At 59.4% G+C, this 10,897-nt stretch overlaps 3 protein-coding genes across 3 annotated transcripts in view; 1 reads left to right on the top strand and 2 right to left on the bottom strand.

Annotated features, from left to right (window-relative positions):
• The window catches only part of PTSG_12684 (uncharacterized protein), a gene marked incomplete at its 5' end in the record, with an annotated part of 9,805 nt that extends 1,370 nt beyond the window's left edge, over positions 1 to 8,435 (bottom strand). The window contains 8 exons of the mRNA XM_004991096.1: positions 159 to 194; positions 445 to 546; positions 721 to 783; positions 983 to 7,276; positions 7,434 to 7,666; positions 7,828 to 7,957; positions 8,243 to 8,329; positions 8,433 to 8,435. Coding sequence (XP_004991153.1) covers positions 159 to 194; positions 445 to 546; positions 721 to 783; positions 983 to 7,276; positions 7,434 to 7,666; positions 7,828 to 7,957; positions 8,243 to 8,329; positions 8,433 to 8,435 — 6,948 coding nt within the window. The remainder of the gene's footprint in view (positions 1 to 158; positions 195 to 444; positions 547 to 720; positions 784 to 982; positions 7,277 to 7,433; positions 7,667 to 7,827; positions 7,958 to 8,242; positions 8,330 to 8,432) is intronic.
• Positions 8,436 to 8,514: 79 nt separating this feature from the next.
• On the top strand, positions 8,515 to 9,829 carry PTSG_08131 (uncharacterized protein; the record flags this gene model as incomplete). Its single annotated transcript, XM_004991095.1, has 3 exons — positions 8,515 to 8,862; positions 9,277 to 9,345; positions 9,612 to 9,829. Exons 1-3 carry the CDS (start codon positions 8,562 to 8,564, stop codon positions 9,827 to 9,829), a joined length of 588 nt encoding a protein of 195 aa, XP_004991152.1. The 5' UTR covers positions 8,515 to 8,561.
• Positions 9,830 to 9,994: 165 nt separating this feature from the next.
• Positions 9,995 to 10,897, bottom strand: part of PTSG_08130 (uncharacterized protein) — a gene marked incomplete at both ends in the record, with an annotated part of 1,699 nt that continues 796 nt past the window's right edge. The window contains 3 exons of the mRNA XM_004991094.1: positions 9,995 to 10,110; positions 10,238 to 10,436; positions 10,632 to 10,727. Coding sequence (XP_004991151.1) covers positions 9,995 to 10,110; positions 10,238 to 10,436; positions 10,632 to 10,727 — 411 coding nt within the window. The remainder of the gene's footprint in view (positions 10,111 to 10,237; positions 10,437 to 10,631; positions 10,728 to 10,897) is intronic.

Raw genomic sequence — 10,897 nt, 5'->3', positions numbered from 1 at the left:
GCGTGCATGAATGTGCATTTTGTGTGAGTGTGCGTGTGCATGATGTGCATTTGTGTGTGTGTGTGTATGTGAGGGTACACAGGCATGTGCTTTGGTGACGAGCTTTGATGCCGGTGAAGGTGCAGCACAACATGATCGTTGACGCAGCAACACAGTACCTTCTTTCGCAGCTTGCGCTTGCTCTTCTTCTTGGGCTGAAATGGGAGGCAGATGCGCACCAATTAGGCACACGTGAATGCATGGGAGACAGGGGAACGGCAACATTCCCTCAAGATGCGCAACACCGACACAGCGGAAGAGGCGGCCAGGAAACACAATAACACAACAACAATAACAACACATTCGAATGCCTCAATTCAAACTGCACAATTGCATGAACGCACAATCACAAACAGACAGGCAGACACACACACACACACACACACACACACGCACAAACTGCACCTGCTTGGCAACTGCCTGCTTCCTGTGTGCAGTGGTGATGTGCGGACGAGACCGAAGATCTCGAAGCACTCCGGCCATCTCAGACTGCAAGTCACCATCACTCTGAAGTGCAGAGGGACAACAGCGGCCGTGTAGTTGGTGGTGAGTTCGTGAAGAAGACAAAATCACGCAATCCAAAAGGCTCCAAAGGTGCGCGTGGAAGAACACACACACACACACACACACACACACACACACACGTGTCCCACGCTTTCCTCATTTTGGTTGGCTTGGTACCTCAGTCGTTGGCGCGCCGACCATCAGCGCTCGTGCATCCCTTTCCATCGCACGAAGACGACGCTGAAATACAGGCAGATGACGCGGCAATACACAGAGATGCCATGGGCAGCAGGGAGGTGAGATGATGCAGACCATCATGCCATGTAAGGCATGTTACGTACACAAGCATACAGCGCTCTACACTCGTGAACACACACACACACACGCACACACACACACACACACACGCACACAAAGCAAGTGCTGATAAGCAACGCACCAGAACATCGGCGCCGTGGTGCGAATCGTTGGCAGAATCAACAGTGTCTCCACCGTCATGCAGATGCTTCGTCACCGCAGTCTTGCCCTTGCCCTTGACCTTGCGCTGCTTCTGGCTGGCCTTCTTCTTGCCGACTGCTCGCCTGTGTACCGCGACCGCATCATCACTGCCACCGTGGTCGTCGTCGTCGTTATCATCATCGTTATCATCATCATCATCATCATCACCATCGTTGGTATCACTGTGGACGCCACGGCGTGCAGGTGCGCCTGTGTGCTTTGCCTTTCGCTGTGCACTGCCTCCCTTCGTCTTCCTGCCTGCAACACCAGGGCTGTCTTTGCGATTGGGCACTCGCTTCTGCGCCTTTCCTCGCATGCCATCCTTCTCGCTCACCATGGGCACACCAACGCGCCCACTCCGCTTGGATCGAGGATGCATATCACGGCGCAGTTGGTACTGGTGGTTGCCGTTGCTGAGTTCTTCCTCGCTCGCATCGCTGTCAAGGGAAGATGCACTCGTGTCCTCGTCCATGGGAAACTCGTGCACGACACCATCGTACCCGCGATCGGTGTCACGTGTCCTGTGGCCACCGGCAGTGCCGTCGTCATCATGAACACCACCGTCATCATCATCGTCGCCATTGCTCTCACTGTGGAGATCACTTGCACGCGAATGTACGACAGACTTGTCAAAGGGCAGGGCCTTTGCCTTGCCCTGCTCATGTGACCTCTGCTGCTGCTGCTGCTGCTGTTGTTGTTGGTTTTGTTGCTGCGAGTTGCGCTTGCGTGTGCTTGCTGCAGGTGGTGTTGACGGCGGTGGGCGCATGAGCGATGTGCGAGGAGTTAGGACAGATGATCCCCACGCGTGTGTGCGGTCACTGCTCTCCATCTCCAACAGCGACTCAGAGGTGCGCGCACCACGGCTGCTTTCGGTACCGTCGTCACCGCCATCATTGACACTTGTATGATCGCGTTTCATTGCCGGTGGGCGACAGCTATCACCAACACCAAGACCACCATCGCGCTCCTGCTGCTGCTGCTGTTGTTGCTGTTGTTGGCGTTTCCGATTGTGTTGCCCAAGTAGCGATGCACCCGTCTGTGTCGCCACTCCACGCACATTGTCGCCGCCACCAGACACGCGTAGCGCATCCAAATGCAACAGGTCGTCATCATCACCACCACAAGCGCGCGTGGTGTCTCCGTCGCCGCCCACGAGCCAGCGCGGGTCAGATGCTCGGCTCTCGTCTTGCTGGCTGCACCACGGTGGCAGCTCCACGTCAACAACAGGCGTGAGCACGCTTGACGGGCGCGAGTGGTTGGATCCTGAGGAGTGGGAGGATGGCCGTTTCAGTCGCGATGCTCGGGTACGCGCAGCATGCACGCGCCTTGGTGTGGACATGCCGTGGTGATGATGCTCACCATCATCACCAGCACCAGCACCAGCACCACCGCCGCTGACACGACTTCTGCTGCTGGCAGGGCTGAGGTGGCTGTCGCTGCTATCGCCACCGCGCTCCCCTGAACGCACCTGAGGGTGCTGCATCCTGCGAACGGCACCAGGAAATGGAGCATCATAACCAATCCCACCACCGGCATCCCCTTCACGTTCATCACCGTCACCACCAACACTGCTGCTGTTGCTGCCACGCTTCTGCTTCGCTGTGTAAACGCGGCGGTGTCTGCTGGCGGCTGATGAGGGGCTTGACGTAATGGGACTGTGCACCGACACGACAGCATCGGCGCCATCATCACGCCCCCTCCCAGCTGCGGTTGCAGTTGCAGTTGCAGTTGCTGCTGCTGGTGTCTTGGGCTGTTGCCGGTCACGGGGTGGAGAGCTGAGCGGCGGGGTAAGTGCACCGACATCACCATGCACGTCATCACCGCCTTCGCTGCCACCACTATCCTCAAAGAGAGCAGACGCCATGGAGTCGTCCATTGCTCGCATGCGCTGCTTCTCTTCGTTGCTCAGCCGCTCGCTGCTACTGCTACTGCCACCGCTGCTGCTGGCGGTGACGTTGGCAGGCGTTTCCACATCGTGCTGCGAGTGGCCACCATCATTGCCATCGTCATCACTATCGCCACCTTGGAGCGGTTGCCGCTGCTGGGACGCCCGTGACACACCCTTCTCATGCCGTTGCTGCGCATGCATATCCCTTTCTTCCTGATCGTCCACACTTTCTGCGTGTGCCACATCTTCTTGTTCTTGTTCTTCCTCTTTTTGTTGTTGTCGCTGAAACTCTTCTTGGTCTTGCTCTCGCTGTTCGTCCGCACCAACACCGCGCGCACCAGTGTGCACACCGTTGGCGTCTGCGTCATCGTCGTCGTTGTCGTTGGTGCCGTTGCCGTTGCCTTCGCCGCTCTGCTCTCCTAGGACCGTGCGTGGGGATGACAGGATGGGGGAGTGCCGGGAGCCAACAGTTGGCCGCTGCGACCACTCGCTGAGGTGCGATGTCGGTGATGAGAAGAACACGTCCCGACTTGCATTCTGGCCGTTGCTCCCACGGACACGAGTCACCCCCTGAGGTGTTGTGGAATCCTTGTCCCCACCCATACGAACACGGCCGTACACCCGTGATGGCTGTTGCTGTTGCTGCTGCTGCTGCTGCTGCTGCTGCTGCTCCTCCTCCTCCTCTTTTTCTTGTCGTTGCTGGCGGCGGTGCTGCTGTTGGTGCTGCTGCTGTTCTCGTTGCTCCAGCACACCACCATCACCACCATTCTCGTCGCCCATATCGGCGGCATCACCGCCATCGCCAGCCCCGCTGTCGGCGCCATGCGCTGCTGTCCCGTACAGCTCGTGCTGGTGTCGCCACAGCGCGTGCGCTGTCAGGACCGAGGAGGAGTGCTCCTCCGACCGTGACGCAACATCAGACTCGCCCCTGTGCGAAATGGATGACAAATCACCAACGTGTTGCCGCCGCTGCTGCCGCTGCTGCTGCTGTTGAAGTTGTTGTTGTTGGTGGTGGTGTTGTTGTCGTCGTTGTCGTCGTCGTTGTTGTTGTTGTTGTTGTTGTTGTTGCTGCTGCTGCTGCTGCTGTGAGCGGATGGGAGATACGGGCACGCGAGGAAACGGGTGCGCATCACGTTTGTCAGCGTCGTCACCACTGCCATCATCGCTGCCACCACGGCCGCCAGTGACAACGTCATCATCACCGTCATCATAGTCGTCATACTCGCCCCCGGCATGAGCAATGCCGCGGCTGTCTGTGCGTTGCTGCAGCGTCTCTCGCATGAGCGTGGCGCGGCCGTAGCGGCGTGGCGTCGACGCAATCGAACTCACCCGCATCGGCGTCACAGTCGCGGGGGCTGCCGGGGCCGCTGGCTGGGGCGGCGTGATGCTGTCCACGGTGGTGAAGCCGTGCATGCCGGTCGTGCTCGAGGTGTCGTGGTCGTGATCAATGCTGTCTTGCACCCTCTGCCCACCACCGCTCGTCAGCTCCGCCTGCATGCTCCCACTGCTCTCCCCCGAGTCCGTAGCAGGCCGCCGTTGACGCGCCGCTACCGTCGCCGCCGCCGCTGTTGCTTCTGCTTCTGTTGCTGCTCTCGGTCGTGGTGTGGCGGTGGTTGATGGCGGCTGTGTCGGTGTAGCCGCGGCTGGTGCTGCTGTGCCTGCACGTGTCGCTGCTCCTTGCGGGTGTGCGCGTGTCTGCAGTCGCGCCATCACCGCGTCCAAGTCGGCGTTGGCCTGAGCGCGGGCACCACGGGTGCCGCTGCCGTTGCCGGCACCGGGCAGCATGGATGTCTGCGTGAGGTTGAGGGGCGTCAGCGTGTGCGCCGTGTGCCCCGTCTTGTCACCTTCGTTGCTGTTGCTGATGGACAGGTCTGCAAAGCGCATGCCCGTGCCTGTGCTATTCCACCGCCCAGAGCCCCCAGTGCTTGTCCTTGCTGCCCTCCTGCGCACAGCATCGCCCCGACCATCATCGCGTCCGCCACCACGACCAGTGATGTCACCGTCACCTCCTTCATCGCGCTCCCCAAGCATGTCGCCTCCAGCATGCTCCCGCTGGCCGGTGCGAGCTTCGCTACCACGATCATCACGTGTGCGTGTGCGTGTGCGTGTGTGGCGCCCGGGCGGCGGCATGGGCGGTGCCGATGGCGTGGTTGGGTCGTGCAAGAGCGTGTCAGGCACATCAGACGAAAGCATCCAACGCTGCACGAGCGTACGCGGGGAATCTTGTCGTGTCGCGCCCCCTTTTGTCTGTTGCTGCTGGTGCTGGCTGAGTGGCGAGTGTGAGCTGATGGAGGTGCGCTGACCGTGGCTCGCTTCGCCAACAACACTGGGGTAGTTTGCGCCACTGCTGCTGCTGTCACTCTCGCGTGACATGTTGTGGAAGGCAGCGGCATTCACTACACCGCCATCATCCTTGCCAGCCCGCCCGTAACCGCCCTCGCCCTCGCTGCTCTCATCATCCATGGAGTGTAAGGGCATGAGTCGGGGTGGGGAGCGCGTGGCATTGCGGCCAACCGCCCGCCGTCCGCTGCGCACGTGCGATTTCGCAGCCGTGGCCGTCTCGTTGAGGCGACTTGCTTGCAGGGCGTGGTACGGTGTGCGCAGTGACTGCTGCGACAGCGCGCTCTGGTTGTGTGTCAGCATGGTCTCATGCATGTCCACACGCTGTTGCTGGTGGTGTTGCTGGTGTGTGTCCTTGCGTGCGCGCGCTGGTGTGGTGAGTGTGCTCGAGGCACGTGTTGTCTCGTTGGCGTGCGTCTCCAATACAGACGGCGCCATCCGTGCGTCGTGCTCGCTGTACCGCTGGGCACCGCCAGCCCTGGTCTCTCGCCGCACTTGGCGTCGCTGCTGCCCGTTTGAAGTTCGCGGCACACGCCCCTCGTCTACCTCCAGCAGCAGCACGGCATCAGCGCCGGCAGTCACACGTGTGCGCTCACCAGCATCGTATGTGCGCGCACCCCTAGCACCGCTGCCACCATCACCATCACCATCCTTCTCATCAACGAAGCGACCACGAGCACGAACGCGGGCGCCAACAGCCGGGCCATCGGGCCACGGCTCATCCGTCTGCAGGTGGCGGTACACAGGGAGCATGCGCGCAACACCGTGGCTGCTGTTGTTGCCAAAGGTGCCCGTTGTCGCCATGGTTGTGTTGGGTGTTCTCTGCTGGTGATGGTGCTGCTGTTGTGACCGGTTGAACTGCTCCGGGAGTGCGTAGTGCGACACGTACATCATGCCAGAGGTGGTTGTCTCCGCTGTCGTGCGTCCAGATGCGCTCCCGTACTCCCGCGATGGGCCCTGCTCCTCCTGCTGCTTGTGGTGCTGTCCATAGTGCCTGTGCGTGTGTTCTGCAAACGCGTGCGCCGCGGGCGACTGGATGCGACGGAAGCTGACTGTATCTGCATCGATCGAGTAGATGGCCGAGGGGTCGCGGGCACGCTCACCACTCGCACTCCACTGCTGGTGGTGTTGGTGGTGCTGGTGCGGCTGCGTGTCGTGGTGCTGGTATGTGCGGTGGCGGCGGTGTGCATCTGGGGCGGGCACGGTGCTTGGAGAGGCAGGGGAGTCGTGTAGCGAGGGCGGATGACCATCGCGTGTTGAGGGCGTGTGTGGTGACCCGCGCGTTGCTGCTGTGGACAGGACGCCAGCAATGTCGCTGCTGTGCGTGTACGTCGACACCCCTCGCCATGGGCGCTGCTGCTGCTGCTGCTGCTGTTGCTGACGGTGGTGACCAGTGCGTGCGGTGGTTGCCGTTGTTGCTGTTGTGCCTCTCGACACGTGGCTGCTTGCCGTCGTGAGAGGCGGGCTGCCCTTGGTTGCTGCTGCCGATGCACCCAGCGCTGATGACGACGATGGCGGTGGCGGCGCCTCCTCCCCGCTGCTCATGGCCTGCTGCTGCAGGTGCGATGGTGGGCCCGTGTGTCTGGACGGGTCGCTGCTGCTGCCACCACCATTGCCATTATTGTCGTCGCCATCGCTGCTGTGTGCAGGCGCAGTTGATCCGCCAGCCGTCGCTGCTGTCGTTGTTCCCACGCTCCCGCGATGGTACTGCTGCTGCTGATACTGCTGTTGTTGTGGTTGGTGGCGCTCGTCTGGATGCTGCTGCCTGCGTTGAGGGTGTGGCTGTTGCTCACCCTGGCCAGCACGCGGCTGGTGTTGGCGTGCTTCGTGCGATGTTGCTGGCCCCAGCGCTGTAGTCGCTGTGGTTGTGGCAGTTGCGCCCAGGTCAGTGGCGTTTCGCCAAGGGTAGTAGTGGCTTGAGGTGTCCGTGGCCTCTGCTTGTGCGTCGTACTTGCGTGCGCGCGCCTCTCCTCGGTCTTGCATGCGCGATATTGCCTGGCGCAGATCCTGCACATGTGTGTGTGTGTGTGCGTGCGTGAGGAGGGGGGGGGGGACGGGAACCAAGCAGTTTTGCATGTGACCAGCACAACCGAAAGCGATATATCTCTCCTTCCCCCCCCACACACATGCACACACACACACACACACAGACACACACACGCACCTGGAGTTCCTTCTCGAGGCGCTGGGAGCGCGTCTCCGTGGCGTGGAGCGATGACTGCAGGTCAGAGAACAGCTCCTGTTCAGACTGCTGCGACCGGTTCATGCTTCGCTTCATGCGATCCTTGAATGCGCGGCTCTCCTTCTCCAATCGCCGATAGCTTGTCTCTGCTGCTTGCTTCTCCAGCTCCAGGCGTCGCACCTTGTCTTTTAACGTCTCCAACGCCGCAAGCACCGCTATTCGAACGTGCCGGTGTGGGGAGAGGGGGAGGGGTGGTGAGATGAAACATTGGGTGTTGCAACATGTGTGTTACTGTGTAGTGTGTTGAGCTATCCTCCACACAGTTCTCCATATGAAAACGTGCACGTGTGTATATGTGTGTGTGTGTATGTCAGACCTGTGGAGTTGCTCTCTGTGATCTGGGTTCCACCGTGCTCTCCCTGTAGTTGCTGCTGCTGTTGCTCTTGTTGTTGGTGGCGTTGCCCGTGTGGTAGCGCATGTGGCGGTAGCCTTGCAGGAGACGGCTCCTGGACCAAGCAAAGGCACAGGATAGGGGATGGGGGATGGCAATGAGAATTTACAACCGTGTCGTGTGACGACATGTAAATTAACATTGCAAAATGATAGTACATTGCACTGTTCGAGTTGAGAGGCTGGTTGGTGCGTGTCAAAGCCAACACCCATGTCCACACTCACAGACACACTCACTCACAGATACGCAGATACACGGACACACAGACACACAGACACACACACACAGACACACAGACACACACATACACACAGACACACCCCATGCACATAATTTGTACCAGGTCGATTTCACGCATGATGTCACGCGTGTGACGCCGCACATCTTGTTCTGCGGAATCCCGACTGAGCAGCGAGTCGTACAGCGCCTGTGAGACAAATGAGTCATTGGCAAGTGTGCAAATGGAGACGTGAGTTAATTCGTGGGGGGGGGGGGTGTTGCAGGTGTGCACGTCGCCGGCTGTCGCTTACCATGACGCCAGCGTCTGCACCACTGCAAGTGTCTCAGCGGCAGGTTTGCAACGGTCACGGTTTGCGACACCATAAAAATTGTCCCCTAGCACGAGCCTGCACGACGAACGGACAGAACAACAACAAGCGATGGCGGAGCGCACGCTGTACGACGTGCTTGGGGTTGAGCGGACAGCGGATGCAGGGACACTGAAGAAGCAGTTCCACGCACTGTCGCGGAAGCATCACCCAGACAAGCGGCAGGCCAACGGCCGTGTGGACAAGGGTGGCCGGGATCACGAGGATTCCGGTCGGGATGACGGTGGCAGCGGTCGTCATGGTGACAATGAAGGCGTGGACGATGATGACGATGCGTTCATCGAAGTGATGAAGGCATGGACGATTCTGTCCAAACCAGATGCCAGATCCCGCTACGACGCAGCTCTCGCCCGTGAGTGAGCATGTGTGCATCGTGTGTGCATCGTGTGTGCATCGTGTGTGCATCGTGCGTGCATCGTGTGTGCATCGTGTGTGCATCGTGTGTGCATGTGCGCGTGATTGGTATGGAGAGAGATCAGGATGGAATAGAGCAGGATGGAAGAGTGCTTTGATGAACCCCTCCATACAAGGAGCATGTGTGTGTGTGCATCGTGTGTGCATCGTGTGTGCATCGTGTGTGCATGTGCGCGTGATTGGTATGGAGAGAGATCAGGATGGAATAGAGCAGGATGGAAGAGTGCTTTGATGAATCCCTCCATTCAAGCAGAGACAGTGCCACGTGCTTGTGGTGTAGTTGTGCACTAATGCTGTGAGGTGCTTGCGCTCACACGTCGGTGTCGTTGCTCGCAACACCTGCCTCATGCAGAGGAAGAGACGAAACAAGACCTGCCCTTTCATGACGAAGTGGCGCTGGAAGACATGACGCTCGATGAAGGTACCACTGCCGTGTCTGGGTTTGCGTGGGCGCTCGTTTGGTTGATGGGCGAGCTGTGCAACAGTGAAAGGAGTGTGTGTAACTTGCGTTGTCTGTCACTGTATGCACGTGCATGTGTACCTGAAACTATTGTCCATGGGCGGGTTTGCTGCGACCCGCCTCCCAAGCTCGGCGTGCACACTGATGTCTTTGGTCTAGGATTCACACCCACCATCTTTCTTCTGTCCGTTACACCCTTCCCTCCTTTCTCGTTGCCACTTGGTCAGATGACGAGGTTCACTATGCGGAGTGCCGGTGTGGCGGAGAGTATGTGTTGGAGCAAGATCAGATCACAACAAGTGTGCGGGGCACCACATGGATCATCCCTTGCTCCACATGCACGCTTGCACTGAAGGTGGTCCGTGAGCACTGCGCGACGCCGCCTCCAGTACAACAACAACAACAACAGCAGCAGCAGCAGCAGCAGCAGCAGCAGCAGCCGTAATAACGAGACAAACCACCCACGATTCACCATGTGTGGTGAGCAACACACGTCTCATCACATTACTGTTACGTCACAGCAGCAACAAGAGTAATGGGCCTGCCTGCAATGCAAACACAAGCCTAACACGCTACGCGTGTGAACCCACCAGAGGATACACGCGCCTCGTTAGCAGCATCGCGGGTCACAACACCTCGTGCTCACTGCCGCCACGACGTCCACCGCTGCTGTGCCCCCGCCGTCTTCCTCCTCCGCCCCTTCCGCTTCCACCCCCTCGTGCGCGACTTTGATCAGCGCGTGATGCGAGTGGTGCCGATGATGACGACGACGACGATGATGGCAATGGCTGTCGTGCCGATGATGACGACGACGACGATGATGGTGGTGGTGCTGCGTTCCGCCTTCTTCCACCTCTCCCTCTCCCTCGCCCGCGCTGCTGGTGCTGCTGCTGGTGCTGCTGCTGGTGCTGCTGCTGGTGCTGCTGCTTGGATAGCCCGCGTGTGCGGTTGGTGCGACTGGTGCTGCCATGAGTATCAGTGCCAGCAGTGCTCTCGCTGCCGCCCATGATGCGTGCGCGCGCCTCTTCATATCGCCGCTGCTTGTCTTCCAGCTTGACACGACGCAGCATGGCGGCAGCGCAGACAGGTGTGTGAGAGGGTGCACGTGTGCGTGTGTGTGCGTGTGTGTATGTGGTTGCTATCACAGTGTGTTGTTTGAAGGAGGGGGGGGGGATGAAGGCGAGGCAGCCTGTTGAGCAAGAAGTGAGCACCCATGTGGAGCGAGTGACGAGCATATCTTTGCATACCGATTGGTCGTGCTGAGCCACATCATCGAGGCGATTGCGAGATGACGCTTGGTTCTTCCCGCTCGTTCCGCCGGGCTGCCGCTTCAACAGCATGATCTTTCACACAATACACCACAATGACAGTGGGCAACGCAACATGACCGAGCGAGTGAGACGATCATCGTGATGTTTGTGTGTGTGTGTGTGTGTGTGTGTGTGTGTGTGTGTGTGTGTTGTGTGTGTGTGTGTGTTGTTGTTGTGTGTGTGTGTGTGTGTGTGTGTGTGTG

This window comes from Salpingoeca rosetta, assembly GCF_000188695.1.
Source record: "Salpingoeca rosetta unplaced genomic scaffold supercont1.21, whole genome shotgun sequence".
Lineage (NCBI taxonomy): Eukaryota > Choanoflagellata > Craspedida > Salpingoecidae > Salpingoeca > Salpingoeca rosetta.
The sequence above is the reverse complement of the archived record's forward strand: the minus strand, read 5'-3'. Positions and strand labels throughout refer to the sequence as shown.